At 32.0% G+C, this 15,642-nt stretch overlaps 3 protein-coding genes across 3 annotated transcripts; 2 read left to right on the top strand and 1 right to left on the bottom strand.

Annotated features, from left to right (window-relative positions):
- The first annotated feature begins 332 nt into the window (after positions 1-332).
- On the top strand, positions 333-5,359 carry LOC124438424 (protein GPR107-like). Its single transcript, XM_046988552.1, has 19 exons — positions 333-460; positions 827-934; positions 1,110-1,160; positions 1,231-1,506; positions 1,609-1,707; positions 1,803-1,850; positions 1,924-2,009; positions 2,086-2,161; positions 2,242-2,315; positions 2,398-2,515; positions 2,776-2,844; positions 2,965-3,026; positions 3,091-3,134; positions 3,206-3,255; positions 3,825-3,872; positions 3,952-3,987; positions 4,056-4,099; positions 4,197-4,274; positions 4,874-5,359. The coding sequence occupies exons 1-19, from the start codon at positions 365-367 to the stop codon at positions 4,965-4,967; spliced, it is 1,557 nt and encodes a 518-aa protein (XP_046844508.1). The 5' UTR covers positions 333-364; the 3' UTR covers positions 4,968-5,359.
- Positions 5,307-9,022, top strand: LOC124438423 (protein-associating with the carboxyl-terminal domain of ezrin-like). The gene is made up of 14 exons (XM_046988551.1): positions 5,307-5,570; positions 5,779-5,964; positions 6,036-6,152; positions 6,232-6,322; positions 6,388-6,455; positions 6,539-6,582; positions 6,669-6,889; positions 6,960-7,014; positions 7,092-7,227; positions 7,321-7,461; positions 7,588-7,780; positions 7,857-7,954; positions 8,021-8,611; positions 8,676-9,022. Exons 2-14 carry the CDS (start codon positions 5,782-5,784, stop codon positions 8,703-8,705), a joined length of 1,968 nt encoding a protein of 655 aa, XP_046844507.1. The 5' UTR covers positions 5,307-5,570; positions 5,779-5,781; the 3' UTR covers positions 8,706-9,022.
- LOC124438421 (coiled-coil domain-containing protein 18-like) lies at positions 8,836-15,508 on the bottom strand. Its single transcript, XM_046988550.1, has 21 exons — positions 15,106-15,508; positions 14,819-14,887; positions 14,548-14,743; positions 14,316-14,486; positions 14,134-14,243; positions 13,925-14,053; positions 13,763-13,859; positions 13,565-13,686; positions 13,170-13,476; positions 13,048-13,078; positions 12,697-12,980; positions 12,349-12,600; positions 12,216-12,276; positions 11,838-12,115; positions 10,890-11,741; positions 10,699-10,815; positions 10,414-10,557; positions 10,256-10,342; positions 9,928-10,170; positions 9,611-9,853; positions 8,836-9,523 (listed from the first exon to the last, which is right to left on the bottom strand). Exons 1-21 carry the CDS (start codon positions 15,249-15,251, stop codon positions 9,065-9,067), a joined length of 4,398 nt encoding a protein of 1,465 aa, XP_046844506.1. The 5' UTR covers positions 15,252-15,508; the 3' UTR covers positions 8,836-9,064.
- Positions 15,509-15,642: the final 134 nt, after the last annotated feature.

Here is a 15,642-nt window from a genome sequence, read left to right as displayed (position 1 = left end):
TAATCCTTCATCTTCCACGCTCAAACTCAAAGACTTTCTTCAGACGCGATGAGGTCTCGTAGTCGTAGAATAATTTTTGTGCAAATATCTTGCCAAAAGTGTGCATAAAATAATTGTTGCTACCATAACAATTAAAAAATAAATATAAAAAGTAGTTTCATCGCGGAATGGATTTGGTAACATTTTTCTTTCTTTCTCGAGCTCAAATACTTTCTTTTAAAACTTTTTACCCATATCTGCAGTAATTATATTAAACATGTCTGACTCTGAATGCATAATTAATAATAATTATCTACGCACTTATATTATTTCAATGTGTAGTCACGTGACGTATGTGACCTAAGAAATAGACAAAATTTTGCAAATGGCTTGTCTTTTTTGTCATTTTATTACAAAATGCGTCGGTTTTTTTCTCCTCTTTCGTTTTACATTATGTCGAATTCACAATATACAACTTGAGGTTTGTAATTTTCTTACAAATTAAAGCAAATCAAAACGTTTTTGTTGTTTTGAAAGCAAACGACTTGAATTTCTATTACTGCCTTTTGTCATATATAAATATATGTTATTGACTTGCAAGTCATTTTGAATTTCCTATTTAGCTCGCTGTGTATTGTATGGGTATTTTGTCTCAGTTATATTTTACATTTGTTGAATTTGTTCGTTCTATTTTTTGATGGTAAAATTTATTTGCATGTTTAGTTTGCCATTTTGTTTTATTATTGAAGTGTAGTTTCATGATTACCTCGTAGGTATTTATATTAAGACGTTGCACTGCACGAATGAAGCTATTGAACAGTAAATGAAATAAATCGTTTTTAAATAGAAAGATGGCCGTGGTCATGTAAAGATATCAACATTTGGTATTGTAAAGGAAGGGGAAATTTCGGTTGATGTGAAAAATTTGACATTCACTGATGATGCAGAAATGAAGGTTGGCGTTGTTTTTTATATTGTATTATTGGATTAATGTGGGATGGTGGTATCCTCAAGTTGTGTGATAGATGCAACAACAAATTGTTCTTGATATGACCAAATCACCCACTACACCAATTAATAATCAGACTCCCAGGTGTGTGTATTCTTCCAAAAATTTTTCTTTTATCAAGCTTGGATTCAGTATTCAAAAAACATCAAGTAGTGGTATGGCTACTTATATGGTATTAAATTTTTAATTTTTTTGCCTCATTGCATTCATGTGTTTCATCTAATATGTTTGAAATTCTGTAGGAAGGTCACACGGATAAGTGTCTACTGAAGTCCTCAAACATCGATAAAAATATTGCCATTGATCTCTTCATATTCAACTGGAATCGTAAAGCTGGAAAAAGACATATAGATGTCATTCGCTGTGGTAAAATCTTACCAGTTATTGAGAGTGAGGTTGGATCTTCAATAAAGTCAATGAACACAATAATGGATGAAAATCGGGAATGTGTAAAAATTGAAGAGTTGCCTTTGCTGGTGTTTGAACATGGAAGAAAAAGAATCAGTGTTAATGGCAGCGTGAGTGATGCTTTTATTTCAATATACACTCTAGGTAGATATTGTATGTATCATTATGGTAGAATATTGAGATTTGTGATGTATAATAGATTTTTTTCCTAGTTTACTCTTCATGTTCAAAACAACACAAATAAAGGTTTATACAATACATTTTTTCACAACTGCCACTTCGGCAAGAATCAAAATCCTGTTGATATGAGGGTATGTTAGGTATCATTACTAAGATATTCTGAGTGTTCATTATTGTCCTTCTTTACACTGTCAATATGAATTTAATGGCAAAATATTTTCTTTAGGTGACAGTTGTTGAAAAAAATGATGGTAGTTTTCTATCAGCTGGAGAGGTATATTTCTTTGGCTCATCAAAAATTGGATTTCTAAATCTCAATGCTATTTTTTTGTTTTTTCCTCTTGAAGGCTCCATTACCCATGGTGTTAGGCTTTTTTGCTGTTGTCTTTTGGATTTTATCATGTGTTTGGTTTTATGTTCTTAGACAATATTGGTGTGTTTGTTCATGATTTGAACTTTCAAAATGGTTGTTTAAAATTTCATTAAAAATTACATTTTTTGTTTTGCAGGTCTGAAACATTCAAAGTTCATTATTTGATGTTTTTGTTGGTCTTGTTGAAAGCACTTGATGCATTGTTAAATGCTGTAAATATTGAAATATTCAATTGTTATCACACACTAAAAAATTATTATGAGTCTATTTTTTTAAATTATCTTTTTTTAAGGTCAATTACTACTACATTGGACGAGATGGCACAAAAGCTGAATCATGGGCTGTTCTTCATTATATTGCACATTTGTATGAACTATATTTAAATGATTTTATTAATGTAGTTACAGAAATAATAGTTTTGTTAATAAACACCTCATTTTCATTTTAGGTTCAAAGGGGGCCTTCTTTTTACTACAATAATTCTTCTTGGAACTGGATACTTCTTCATTAAACATGTTTTTTCTGGAAGAGATAAAAAGATTTTTCTGATTGTTATTCCACTGCAGGTAATATTCTCTTTTACTCGTTTGTAAAGTAGTTTACTAGAAGTATGTAATGTACTACAATGTACTACAATGTACTACAATGCACTGCATGATATTTATTGTAGTGTACCAATGGTTTTTATTATTTAAAATTTATGATTTGAATCATTACAATCATCTTCAAACACAAGCCAACCTCAAATAACTTTGACCAGATAGAATACCTCTACAGTTTCTCCTCTGTAAACATAGACACACTGTTAATATTTTATTTCTTATAGATATTTGACAATATTGCTTTGATCATAATGGAATCCACTGAGGAAGCTCAAGCTGATTATGTTACATGGATATCCTTATAAATCAAACAAAATATATTTTTCAGCTTCTTCTAATGTTTCAAATGAAACATCAAATAAAATTGTCAAATGGAGCAGGACCTTAAATATATTTTCCTTGACATTTCTTACAAACAAATTTTCATCCTTGTGGATCTATTATGTTGTGGGGCCGTTCTTTTTCCTGTAATATGGTAAGTAAGATTGCTTGCAAAACTATTTCCTGTACAATGTATTTAGATAGTAAGTAATTTTTAGGGCAATCAGACATCTTAGAGAAGCTTCACAGACAGATGGCAAAGGTTGTAAGAAGACATTTCTTGGTTTGTTTTTATAAATATTTTTATCAATATATTTTATTTCATTTCTATAGCTGCTGTGAACCTTGCCAAACTAAAACTTTTCAGACAGTTTTATATCATGGTAAATAATCTTATATTGAAAGATCTCTCTCTGTAATGTTTGAGTAAATAACGTATCCAATGCAATTTTCATGCAGGTTTTTTAACCCCATTCTATATTCAATCCTCTACATATGTTTCTCTATTTATAGTATTTTATTTTTGAAAACAACTTTTTTTGATCTCCTTACCTCTAGTTTCTTCCACATATTCTTTGATCATCCTCTCCTTCTCTTGCCTTTCATCTTAAACTGCAATGTTTTTCTTAGAACATATTGTTGTCCCTTTCTAAGCACATTCTCGACGTATCATCATATCTCGCATTTGTTTTTTTCATCTTAGTAGTACTCCTTTACTTTCAATTTCCTACATTTAAAACATTCTACATCAAACTCTAAATTTCCATTTACATGCTTTTTACAATTAACACAAGAATCACTTTACTCATACACTTCTCTCTTTCTGTCACTTTTATAACCCCCTTTTGTTTTCTCATGGTTTATCTTTAAGTTTAACTCCTTGTGCTTGAATACCTTAGAACTTTTTAGTCGTTTCATCATAAAATGTAAAATGTTTTGTTTCATCTTGTAGATTGTCTGCTACATCTACTTCACACGAATTATTGTTCAGATTGTCAAGGTACGTAGCTTAATTTACAGAAATGCCTTAATTTGTAAACATACACAATTGTTTTATTTCATTTTATATTTCTATGTAGATCACTGTTCCCTTTCAATACTTGTGGCTTGACGAGGTACACCTAGGTATAGTGAAAAATTGTTTCTGTTTAATTGAAATGAAACATGAATGATTTTTTTGCAGTTTTTTATGAACCTTTCCACGATGACGTTGTTCATTCTTACTGGGTAAGTTTGATTATTCTCATAGCTAAATTTCCTTTCATATCTATGTTTCACTTATGTAAAACTTTCATTATAATCTTTTTATTTTAATCCTCAACAGCTATAAATTCCGCCCTGGGTCTGACAATCCTTATCTTCACGTCTCTCAAGAGTCAGATAGTGAAGAAATGGATGAAATGTATGTTGGAAAATTATCATCAATATTCTTTGTTGTTGTTGAGAAATGTATTGATTATGGTCGTCAACTATATTGATCATGGTCGTCAATAATAGTGATCATGGTCGTCAATAATAGTGATCATGGTCGTCAATAATATTGATCATGGTCGTCAATAATAGTGATCATGCTCGTCAATAATAGTGATCATGGTCGTCAATGTGATCATGGTCGTCAATAATAGTGATCATGGTCGTCAATGATCATGGTCGTCAATATAGTGATCATGCTCGTCAATAGTGATCATGCTCGTCAATAATAGTGATCATGCTCGTCAGTGATCATCGTCAATAATAGTGATCAATAGTGATCATGCTCGTCAATAATAGTGATCATGCTCGTCAATAATAGTAATCATTAGCGTCAATAATAGTGATCATGCTCGTCTCATGCTCGTCAATAGTGATCATGCTCGTCAATAATAGTGATCATGCTCGTCAATAATAGTGATCATGCTCGTCAATAATAGTGATCATGCTCGTCAATAATAGTAATCATTAGCGTCAAATCTATGGTTTGTTGAATGAAGTATGTATTATGTCATGTTTTTGTCATTTCAGTGTAACTCAGACAGGATTAACAGAAAATATAACCAGAGTGTCTACAAATATCGACACAAATACCACAACAAGAGTAAAGATATCTGCAGCTTGATTAAAATCAAGAATGTTTGGATACAGACAGAGATGAATTGTGTGTTCATAGCTAATCTTCAAGATAAAATCCTTCGTTTTCCCGTCTTATTCTATTGTTTTTCCTTGGAAAGTACAATAAGAAATATTTCATGATTTGTTGGGATATTTAATTACTATAAAGATAACTTTTGTCTTTTTCCCATTTTTTTCTCAAAAAAAACATTTGCAATTATAGATAGTACTTTCGTTTTTACCTTAACACTGATCTCATAAACATTGGATAGCTTAAAAAACATGGTGGTGTCACTGGAATGTTGTGATTTGACGATATTTTTTTTATAAAGACGTTATTTGTAAGCATTGCTATGCTAAAGGAACAGAAAACAATATATTCTGTTTGGAAGTATAAAAGTTTGTTGATAAGTGAATAACGACAATTTGTGTAAAAAATGGGCTCTGAACTTAGTTTATCTTACGCCTATAAGTTGGGAGAGCAGTTAGACTTTGAGTCCGATATTTGGGAAATTTATCCAGCTTAAGAATAGATGATGATGAGGAATTTACTGTTTTCGTACACCAGAAAGACAGTGATGACAACAAGGGAGTTGATCTGACAATTAAGGTTGGAATTTTTTTTGAGCAATTTGAATTGATTGACTTCATGACTTCATTGACTTAAAGTTAATATATAATACTTTTAATACGTTGCATTTAATGATTATAAGTTATAATAATTAAATTTACAAAATAAATTTAACGACATGAAACATGAAAGCTCTATTGTGATTGTAACTTCATGTTTTATAAAATTAATAATTGCCAATTTTCAGTATATGCAAATGATCCGCCATCCAGGAGTGTTGAGATGTCACAAAGTATTTGATAATACATATGAGGTTTCTATGGTAACTGAACCTGTTATACCATTATCAAAAGTTATTGTTGATCTTGAGATTGTTGAAGTTATTGCTGGTATACAACATGTGATTATGACAATCGTATTTTTACACAAGAAAGTAAGTTAAAGTTGAGAATGAAAAATTTTTAACAAATCACAGGAGTTAAGAATGATATCTTGATTCTCTAGTGTGGGCTGTCACATAACAACTTGTCTTTATCATCAATATTTGTTGGTCAATATGATTCCTGTTGGAAAATTGCTGGATTTGAAAATATGTCAACATTTGCAGAGATTACTAAAGAGGTATTGATTAAAGAATAGTCTGTGTTTCTTTTCATTATTTTATTTAATTGTTCATTAATTTTCACATTATTTTTTATAGAAACTCATGAATGAAAGTTTGGCTCATGCAAGGGATGTTTTGCAATTGGGAGAGTTGATTTGTGATATCTTTGAGCTTGTTGAATTTTCTGGTGAGTTAGAATGTGCATAATTTCCCTTTTATTCTTTTGCTGACCATTTTTTTGTGTTGTGGAAGTTGATGAAATATCAATAAATCAGTTTTTGCAAAGAATACAAACTGATTTTGTGGAGTCAAGTGTTGAGGTAAGTACATAGAAAATTCTCTGTTTCATTGAATATTTTTATCTTCATCTTAAAACTTTTGCAACTTCATTTTTTCTATGCAGGATAGACCAGAAGCTCAAGTTCTGTTAAATGATGAAATTTTTCAGTATGTTTAACTTTTTTGCTACTTCAACCAATTGTTCTTCGTGTCATGATGTGAAAAATCTTCAATGAATATGCTGTCTTTCACAGGATGGAATATTGTCAAATCTTGCTTTTCTTGAAAAGCATCACAATAAAAACAAAAGAAGAAAAATCATCATTTTTTCAAACACTTCATGTTAGATTGCATGAAGTGCCTCCACATGTTGTAGCAAAACGTCTTCTTCATCTTTTATTATCTCGTTTTGTTCTTCTTGATCCAACTGCAGTAGAGATATTTTTACCACATTTACTGACTCCACAGTCATCAGGTAGGATTCATCATAATCACTTGGGGATATTTTGTTTTATGTATGATAAGTTTTTGGCAAACTTTTTTAGTTGATCAAAATGTGCATTGTAATGTACAACCAATATTACCTGAAGATTTATTCAAGTGAGTTTAATACTTCACAAATCTTCGTGAACAATATTTCTCTATAGAAATATTTTGTCATATATGTTTTTCTGTAGAGAATGTTGCATTCCTATTGTCATAAAATTATTTCAAGTCAAAGATCGACATGTTCGTCTGATATTGCTGAAATATATTGCAAATTATGCCTCAATGTTTGAGAAAGATGTTTTAAAGTTAGAAATTTTACCCCAGGTGAGTCATTATTCATATATTTACTAACAATTTATACTTTGATACCTATGTATTATCTATATCAATGACATTGTTACATATTCTTGCTTCTAGTTAAGACTTGGTCTTATTGATAGTGATAATGAAATGGTATCTGTAACATTTAATGCGATGCAACATTTGGTTCCTTTGTTGGGAGCAAATATTATTGTTGGTGGAGGTAGACAATCACAGTTTGTTGAACGTGGCTTAAAGGTATTAAATAATACTTTAGTAACGGAATTTCTATATTGTAATCTCAATATTAGTTAGTGTTGCGTTGAGAAATTTGAATGAAATGACTTGACGAACGAATGTTAAAGATTTGATTTGTATTCTTAGATTGACGGAGAAACAAAAATTACCAGCGTAGTAGCACAGCCCACCTTGCTTACGTCGCAAGTAAAGTCAAACGTCACTTTTGATGGCAAGAAACTGGAGCGTGAGAAAAGGAAAGAGGAAAGTCGACGGAGGAACGAAGAGAGGAGAAAAGAAAGAGAACGGTTGAAACTAGAAAGAAAAGCTGTTGTTAAAGGTGATTGTTTTTTTTTGTAATTATAACTACAAGTCATTGGAAATTACTATATCATTTTCTGACCTATCCACACCAGGTGGTTTTGTTGAGAAAAAAGAAGCGATGGAGTCTGGAGACAATATTGAACCATGGGAAGATTTTGGTCTTCAAGCAACGGCAGAAGTTTATGAAGAGGTTACGAATACATCCATTTTTATCAACAAAGATTTTAAATGCTTTAAAATTTTCAATTGTTTATAGATATCTGACGATTCTGATACAGGACGTCCCAGTTCAAGCGAAATATCAATTGACTCTGGTTTTAGTGAGAAAACACGAAAAATTAACGTTAAACCGCCAGACTTAGGCGTTGAAGAGAGGAAGGAGAGTGGTTTTGGAATGAAGATAAAGAAAGCTGCGAAAACTGCACTTGACGATAAGAGAATACCGTTGAAAGATTTAGTCAAATTACACAAAGAAAAGAGTAATGTGGAAGAAGATATTTCTAAGTCAAGCAAATCTATTTTAAAACCAAAGTCAAGCAGTTTGCTTTCCAAGTCAAGAAACAGTGCTACTCCCAATGAAAATAATATTGGTGAAACGAAAAAAGAAATGAAAAAAGAGAAACTTTCTGCTGTGAGAAGTAATGAAAAAGATTTTATTGAAAAGAATAAAATTAAAGATAAACCTTGGGAAGAGTTTGATATGAAGATAAAAACCAATAATAAGAATAATGTAGATGATATCTTTGCTGATATGATGCCAACATTGTCAGATACACGTAAAATACCAGTAAAAGGATTATCAATGTATAGTCAAACTTTAGCTGTTGTTGATGATGATGAACTAAAGGTTAGCATATCGTAACATTACATTGTTGGAAAATTTTATCTCTGACTGTCGTTTTTTTCCCCAGAATGTTGATGGATGGGAAGATGATTGGTGAAAATAGAGAGGAGAGTTATTGGTTAGTTGAAAAAATTATTTATATAATGTTCTTGGATTTTTTTTGCACAATCAAATGAAAATAATTTTATTCCGATTTTCAATCCTCGGAATAATCCTCGCAATTCATTAAAATTTGACGATTTTTAAGAAATCAAATAACTTATCTGATTACAAAAATATTACAGCTATTTTACAAAAATGATTCACTAAGTTGCGGTTCTATTTAAAATATAATAATGGGAGATATACTGACTAATATTTAAACTGAAAGATATCGCCAATCATAGTTGTATCTGAGTAAAATCATTATCTGTATTTGTCTTCTTTCTTTATCTTAATGTTGCAAAAATGTTTATTCTAAATATTTAGGCTTTGTTTGAGGAACTGAGGAAACATCCTTTGTTTCATGATGAGCTTTATTCTTTCTATGTTAGCCGTCCCTTCTTGTCTCTTCAGTTCGTGACAGGCTTGTTCAAATAATCTTTCAAAAGTGTCGCTTTGATTTAAAATTGATGACGATGTTGTATGATGGGATTGTGCTTCAAATTGATCGTTAACAACGTCATCAACGTCATGTTGTGACGGTGAAAGAAACGAGACTAAACCGTAGGAAATATTGTGAAGATCATGCGCAGAACTACTTCTCTTTACTGGTGTACGATAATGAATTGAAGGTCGTGCAGGACTAGGAGGTTGAGAGCGAATGCTTGGGGAATAAGATTCAAGAGGACGACGTGAGTTGTGCTCGATGAATTTAAGTTTAGAACCAAATGTAGCTCGTTCATATCCTGAGATTTTTGCCTTCAGTCGTGTAATCTATAAGAAATAGAGAAGAAATAAAAGATAATTTTCTTTTTCTCTACAATCCAAGTTGATGATCCGAAACATGATCCTTATGTTTACCTCAGATTCCTTTATCATAATAGTTTCATGGGCTACTTTAGCTTCATCATATTGTTGATCAATCTCGTCTTGAAGATTTAATATATTATCATGACACTTCTTAATTTCTTGTTCCAATTGTTTCACTTCGTTTTCGTAAGATTTTTCTTTTTCTTTGTAATTCTGAAGATTAAATCGATACGTTGCATCCGCTTCTTCCTTCTGAGAAAATAATTTGCTGTGATTTCCACGCAGTTTCTCCACCTGTCATTGTCAATTTACCATGTAAAGTCCATAAACATTGCAACCTGAAGGTCTTAATAAAAATTTAACCTTACCTCGCTCTCTAAGTTGCTTATTTTCATGGAAAATTCCTGCTCAACTCGTCTTGCTTCCTGGATACCTTTGGCTTCAGCTTGAGCTTCACGAACTTGACTAGCAGCCAGGTTTTTAGAAAGACGCGCACAATCTGTTTCCTTAGCTGTTATGAGAGCATGAACGTCTTTGAGTTCGTCCAAATATTCATGTTCCTTCTGCTCACATCGTAGCAATTTACGACGAGCGTCAAGAAGCTCAGCATGCTAGTAATGTGCAAGAAAATTTTATATTTCCCGAGAAAATGGGAAAACTTCACATCATCAACATCACATGAGGAGTTCACTTTACCATAGTTTGTGTTTGTTCCTTAGCCAAACGAAGCTCCTTTGTTATCTCGCTTTTTTCATCTGCCTCCATTTTAATTTTCGTGAACTCCTGTGAATGATACAAAATTCTTTGGTTTTAATTATCTATGAGCGCTACAACATAACACACTATAGATGAACCTTTTCAAACTCAGCGACTTGTTCAAGACGCTTTCTTAGTTCTTCTTGTTGTTGTTTTATCGTATTTTCCATGTATTCCAGACGAACTGTCTTCTGTTGAACTTGCTCCTCGCTCTTTGCACATTTTGCTCTAAGTTCATTCAACTAAAATAAAAGCAACAGCATTACATTCTTCTTTACAAAACCAAACATATGTCATACATCCAATTATGTTGTCATACATCCAACAATGTTGTCATACATCCAATTATGTTGTCATACATCCAATTATGTTGTCATACGTACCTCTAGAGTTTTCTCGTTCAGTTGATACTGACAATGACTTAATGTTTGTTCTAAAATATTCGTCTTTTGTTTCATATCACTTTGTTGTTCCTTTATCGATATATCCAGTTTACTCATCTAAAGGATATCAAAGGATGGGAAGTCGCACATTAACTACAACTCCTTGTGTATATACGTGTGCCTAATTATACCTCAGATACTCGTTGTTTCAGTTCCCATTGACATTCCCTGACAGTCTGATCTAATTCTTGAACTTTTGCGTTTTTCTCTGTAACTTCGAACTCTTTTTTCTCCAGTAATTCTTCGCTTCTATTCAATTTTTCTTCTATAAAATCCATCTGTTTGTCTTTTTGTTTCAACTCTTTCATGTTTTCTTCTAAAACAATCTTCAATTTCTCCAATTGTTTCGTAGTCTCAACTAACTCATTTTGTGCTTTGCACAACTCCATGTCCATTGTTAAAACCTGACTTTCTTTTTCTTCATATCTAGTTTTCATGTCGTTGAAACTTTCTTTACAATCGACGAGAGTTTTTTTTGTTTCAATGATTATATCCTCTAACTCTTTCATGTTTTCATCTTTGTTGCAAAGCGCCTCAGATTTTTCCTTCAGAATCGAAGACAACTCTTTAACCTCGTTGGATTTCTTTTCTAAAACAGCTTTAGTTTGTTGTAACATTCTTTCTAGATCAACAACATGAGATGAACTTTGTTTCATATCTTTGTGCACATCAACAAGTGAATTATTCATTTCATTAAGTTGGTTTGTTCGTTCATCTAAATCATTTTTGGCTTTTTCCAATGATAATTTTAGTTTTCTTGTTTCTTCCTTATTGTTTTCTTTCTCTCGACTCAACTCCAATTCTAAAACATTCGCTTCCTGCTTCAGTCTTTCTAAACTTTGTTCTCGATCGTTTATTTCTTGCTGATTTTGCTTCAAAACCTGGTTTTGTTCTGATAAAGTTCGCTCAAGCTCTTCGATTTCCTTGCATTTTAACATGTATACCTTCTGTCGTTCTTTTACTATCTCTTCAAGATCAGAAATCTAAAATAATGATTGAACAAGTGCTTTAAATGCTTGATATACAAATGGATTAATTCTTCATAATAACAGAACTTTTCTTTCATATATTTTCTTTACCTCAGTCAATTTATCATTTATCTCTTCTTCGTGTCTTTTCTTTGTTGTTTCATGTTCTTCAACATATTTTGTTAAATCTTGTCGACATTCAAGTAATGCTTCATCGAGACTAAGTCCTCGGTCATTTTCTAATTTTACCCGTTCTTGTAATTTTAACAACCTTTCCTCATATTCTCGACTTTGTTCTTGTTGATCGTTTAATTCGCGTTGTCGTTCGTTCAAAAGACGCTCCATTTCATTAACACGTGAACTTTTTAACCCCAAATCTTGACGAGAAGCTAGAAGACGCAAACATTATCAGTCTGAGAGATATTGATGGCATTGTACAACTGAGTTGGGGGTATTGATTGAGAAGATAGTCAAGCGGACATTAGTTACCTTTCAAGAGTGCATCAAGATGAGAAACCTGGTTATTTTTACTTTCATAATCTTTCTGCAACTGTAATATTGACTATAGTTCAAATTCACAGATCATTTGCTATGTTTGTCGTGTACTTTTTTTGCAACAAACCTGTTCAATTTGCCGCTCCAGTTCACGACAATGCTCAGAATGAAGGCTTCTTGTTCTTTCTAACAAACCATATTGTTCATTCAATTCTTCTTCCTTTCTTTTCAAGCATAACTCCAGTTCTTCTATGTAGTTTTGCTGCTCGTCAATTTTCTGTTCTAGATCGTGTAGTCTTTCTGCACAAGTACCAAGTTCGTGGACTTTCTCTACAACTTCGCCTTCTAGATTTTCAATCTCTGATTTCTTCTTTCGAATCTAAGGTAGTGGGAATTACAGTAACAAGTCCATCTCAAGAGACAAAGACAAAACAAGTACATTTACAATGTAAATTTTTATTTTAAATAACCTCACCTCTTTCTCAAATTCTCTGTTTCTTTCTTTGGTTTCATCTACTTCAGTCTTTATTTCAATCAAATCGACATTTTTATCATTAAGTTTTGTCTCTAAACTCTTTATTGTCTTGTCTTTTTCTCCGTTTGTCTCCTCCATTTGTATCAACTTTGTAGAATATGTTTCTATCTGATCTTCCAGCTCTGAGATAATTTCCTCTAAGTGTTGTTGTTTACGATCGTTAATTCTGTTTCTCTCCGCAATGAAGGATAATTCTAATCTCAAGCCAGTCATTGTACCTGCATCTGACATAAAAAAAAGACATTTCTATACAAACAATAATTGTAGAAAGCAAAGTAGACATAAGTGTACCTTTGCTTGATCTACTTTCATTTGTCATGTCCTAAATAAGAAAACAAGAAGAATTCTGCTAACTTTATTCCAAAAGTTTTTGATCAATGCTTTACAAATTATTCACAGTCACAAAATCATACTTCAGACATATCTTGGAGGTTTTTTCTTTCATTATTCTTTTCCACCACTTGATGTAGTAATGCCTCTAGTCTCAACATATCCTTTTTACTCCTTTCTATCTCTTGTTGATAATATGCAATCTTTTCATGCTGCATACTGATGATCTCATGTAATCTTGATGTATCACTATCATTTCCAAAGGCAGATCTTCTCTGCAGCTGACCGACTTTCTGACTTTGACGTGTCACGGTTTGTCGAAGGTCCGCATTATCCTGCTCAAGTGAGCTCTTGTACTCTGCATTTGCAACACATTCTGACTGAAGCAAGCTAAAACAATATTATATTTTCATTTCTAAATAATGAATTTATAAACAATATTGAATGATATTTCCACGCTCACTCAATTCTGACAAACCTTATCTCTTCTTTAAGCTCTATGACCTGTCCCTCAAGTGTCGTGTTCTGTTCTAATAATTCATTTTTTTCATTCGTTAGATCATTTAACTCTTGACTTATTTGTTCCATCTCTTCACAACTCTACAATAAAACCACGGCTACATTAATATAACTGATTTATATCTTAAACTTTCTTTAATTGTCCATGCTTAAATACTTGTTTTGTTTGCTGTTTTTCCTTTTCTTTCTCTTCTTTCATTTTATTTGTCATTTGTTCCATCTTTTCTAAACTTTCTTCTAACTTTGATTGCAAGCTGCACAAGTCAATAAGGTAACTACAAGTTTTGTTTTTATCTTCGGAGAAACAGTAGAAACTTACCGTTTACATAGAATTTGTTCCTCATTGTACTTTCTTTGAAAGTCTTTAGATGTTTTCTGAACTTTATTGAATTGAATTATTTGATTTTCTAGCTCATCATTCTTCTGAAGAAGTTTCTCCTCTATATGTCTACATATGTACATGCATAAACAAAAATATTTTCAATAAAACCTCTCATAAACTGAAAAAAGATTGCAAGATTATAATACTTGAAGGCTTGAGCTTGTGATGAAATCTCTTTTTCTAAACATACAATTCGATCCTCGCACTCCTGTACTCCCTCTTTTTCTCTTGCTAAATCTATTTGTAGAATTTTTACCTAAAATAATCACAGAAACATCAAGTGTATTTGATTTATGAGAGAGGGTCAAAATTTTTTTAAAAAACTCACCTTGTTACATTCTTGTTGAAATGTTAATCCCATAACCTCAAGTTCACTCATTAATTTGTGATTTTGGCTTACTAAGGCTGTGTTTTTATCACGAAGAATTTGTGATTTTGACCACATACTCTCACTAATGTGTTCGTAACTGTCTTCATTGGAATACCTCATGCTGAGTTTCTAAACAAAAAACTCAATAAATTTTTGTACCACCCAATGTACAGCAACACAAACAAGCTACCACAAGTCCATTGTGCTTGACATGTTGGGAAATCGTGTTTGAATCGCCAGTACTAGATGATTCAATGGTACTTGGTAAATTGTAAGGAAAACTTGCAGACTCTTTAGGAAGATCTGATAATGAAGGACTAAGATCAGCCAATGTCAATAATGGAAGCTGATCAGAAGAAGTAGATGTAGGTCTTGATGTGCGTGTACTACATAAAATTTATGATTCAAATCATTATCTTTGTCAATTCACTTTTAAACAAGCATTTCTGACAAAATCTTACTTTGAATTACCCAATAAGTGGGCATTTCCATTAGAGCCTGACTTTCTTGGGCTGTTTACGTCTGGAAAACTATCATGAATCATAAAACAAAATAAATATGATTGAGAACAAATGTTGGTTGCTGTAATAAGCTACTTGTATTATCCATAACATTTGTTCCCCAGCCCTTGATCTGCTTTAATTTTCCCTCACTCAACTTTCAACTTCCAAGATGTAATATAATAAATTTTATTTTTGTGCGACAATATTTCCTATCAATAGCTAGAAAAAGGTACAAATTGACAAACCTTTTACATTTTATTGGAGGGCTTAAATTTTGTATTGACTGTTCAGTTTGCCATAATCTTTGTCTAAGTTCATGACAATCACGCATTAAAGGATCGTCTGTAGAAGATAAAGATGTGAAACTCGTTGAACTTGATTTTCGACTCATCTTCAGTTTCTAACTACACATGGCGTCCTTAGTTTTTTGACAACTTCTCGTTTTTCAACACATTTTATCCTCAAATTTTCAATCTTTACAAGCCGAAAACAAATGAAATGAACCAGAAATACTTTTCATAACTCATAAAATATCCATTTTTGTCTTAAAATACATCATAAGACTGTTTCAGGAGGAAATAATTAAAATTTGAAAACATCTGAACAAATTGTTTGTTTATTTTCGGCTTAAAAAATCGTAAATAGCCGCATTTATTTTATTGGTCAATTTCTGTCACGTGACTGTGTTAGCTAAAATTGAAAACCCCTACGAAGTTGCAGCAGAGAAAAAAAGAATTATTTTTCGGATTTAGCCATTATGCTGAAGAGATATTTTACGAGAA

This window comes from Xenia sp. Carnegie-2017, unplaced genomic scaffold (genome assembly GCF_021976095.1).
Source record: "Xenia sp. Carnegie-2017 unplaced genomic scaffold, XeniaSp_v1 HiC_scaffold_19, whole genome shotgun sequence".
NCBI lineage: Eukaryota > Metazoa > Cnidaria > Anthozoa > Malacalcyonacea > Xeniidae > Xenia > Xenia sp. Carnegie-2017.
The sequence above is the reverse complement of the archived record's forward strand: the minus strand, read 5'-3'. Positions and strand labels throughout refer to the sequence as shown.

What these genes read in the sequence shown, in the direction of transcription:
- LOC124438424 (XM_046988552.1), top strand. Translation starts at nt 365, where the DNA reads ATGGCTTGTCTTTTTTGTCATTTTATTACAAAATGCGTCGGTTTTTTT. An exon ending in TTGATGCATTGTTAAATGCT is followed by an intron (nt 2,162 to 2,241) that starts GTAAATATTGAA and finishes TCTTTTTTTAAG; the next exon opens with GTCAATTACTACTACATTGG. An exon ending in GTTCTTTTTCCTGTAATATG is followed by an intron (nt 3,027 to 3,090) that starts GTAAGTAAGATT and finishes AGTAATTTTTAG; the next exon opens with GGCAATCAGACATCTTAGAG.
- LOC124438423 (XM_046988551.1), top strand. Translation starts at nt 5,782, where the DNA reads ATGCAAATGATCCGCCATCCAGGAGTGTTGAGATGTCACAAAGTATTT. An exon ending in TTGTGGAGTCAAGTGTTGAG is followed by an intron (nt 6,456 to 6,538) that starts GTAAGTACATAG and finishes TTTTCTATGCAG; the next exon opens with GATAGACCAGAAGCTCAAGT. An exon ending in AGTTAGAAATTTTACCCCAG is followed by an intron (nt 7,228 to 7,320) that starts GTGAGTCATTAT and finishes TCTTGCTTCTAG; the next exon opens with TTAAGACTTGGTCTTATTGA.
- LOC124438421 (XM_046988550.1), bottom strand. Translation starts at nt 15,251, where the DNA reads ATGAGTCGAAAATCAAGTTCAACGAGTTTCACATCTTTATCTTCTACA. An exon ending in TTCAACAAGAATGTAACAAG is followed by an intron (nt 14,244 to 14,315) that starts GTGAGTTTTTTA and finishes TGATTATTTTAG; the next exon opens with GTAAAAATTCTACAAATAGA. An exon ending in GAGCTTAAAGAAGAGATAAG is followed by an intron (nt 13,477 to 13,564) that starts GTTTGTCAGAAT and finishes ATATTGTTTTAG; the next exon opens with CTTGCTTCAGTCAGAATGTG.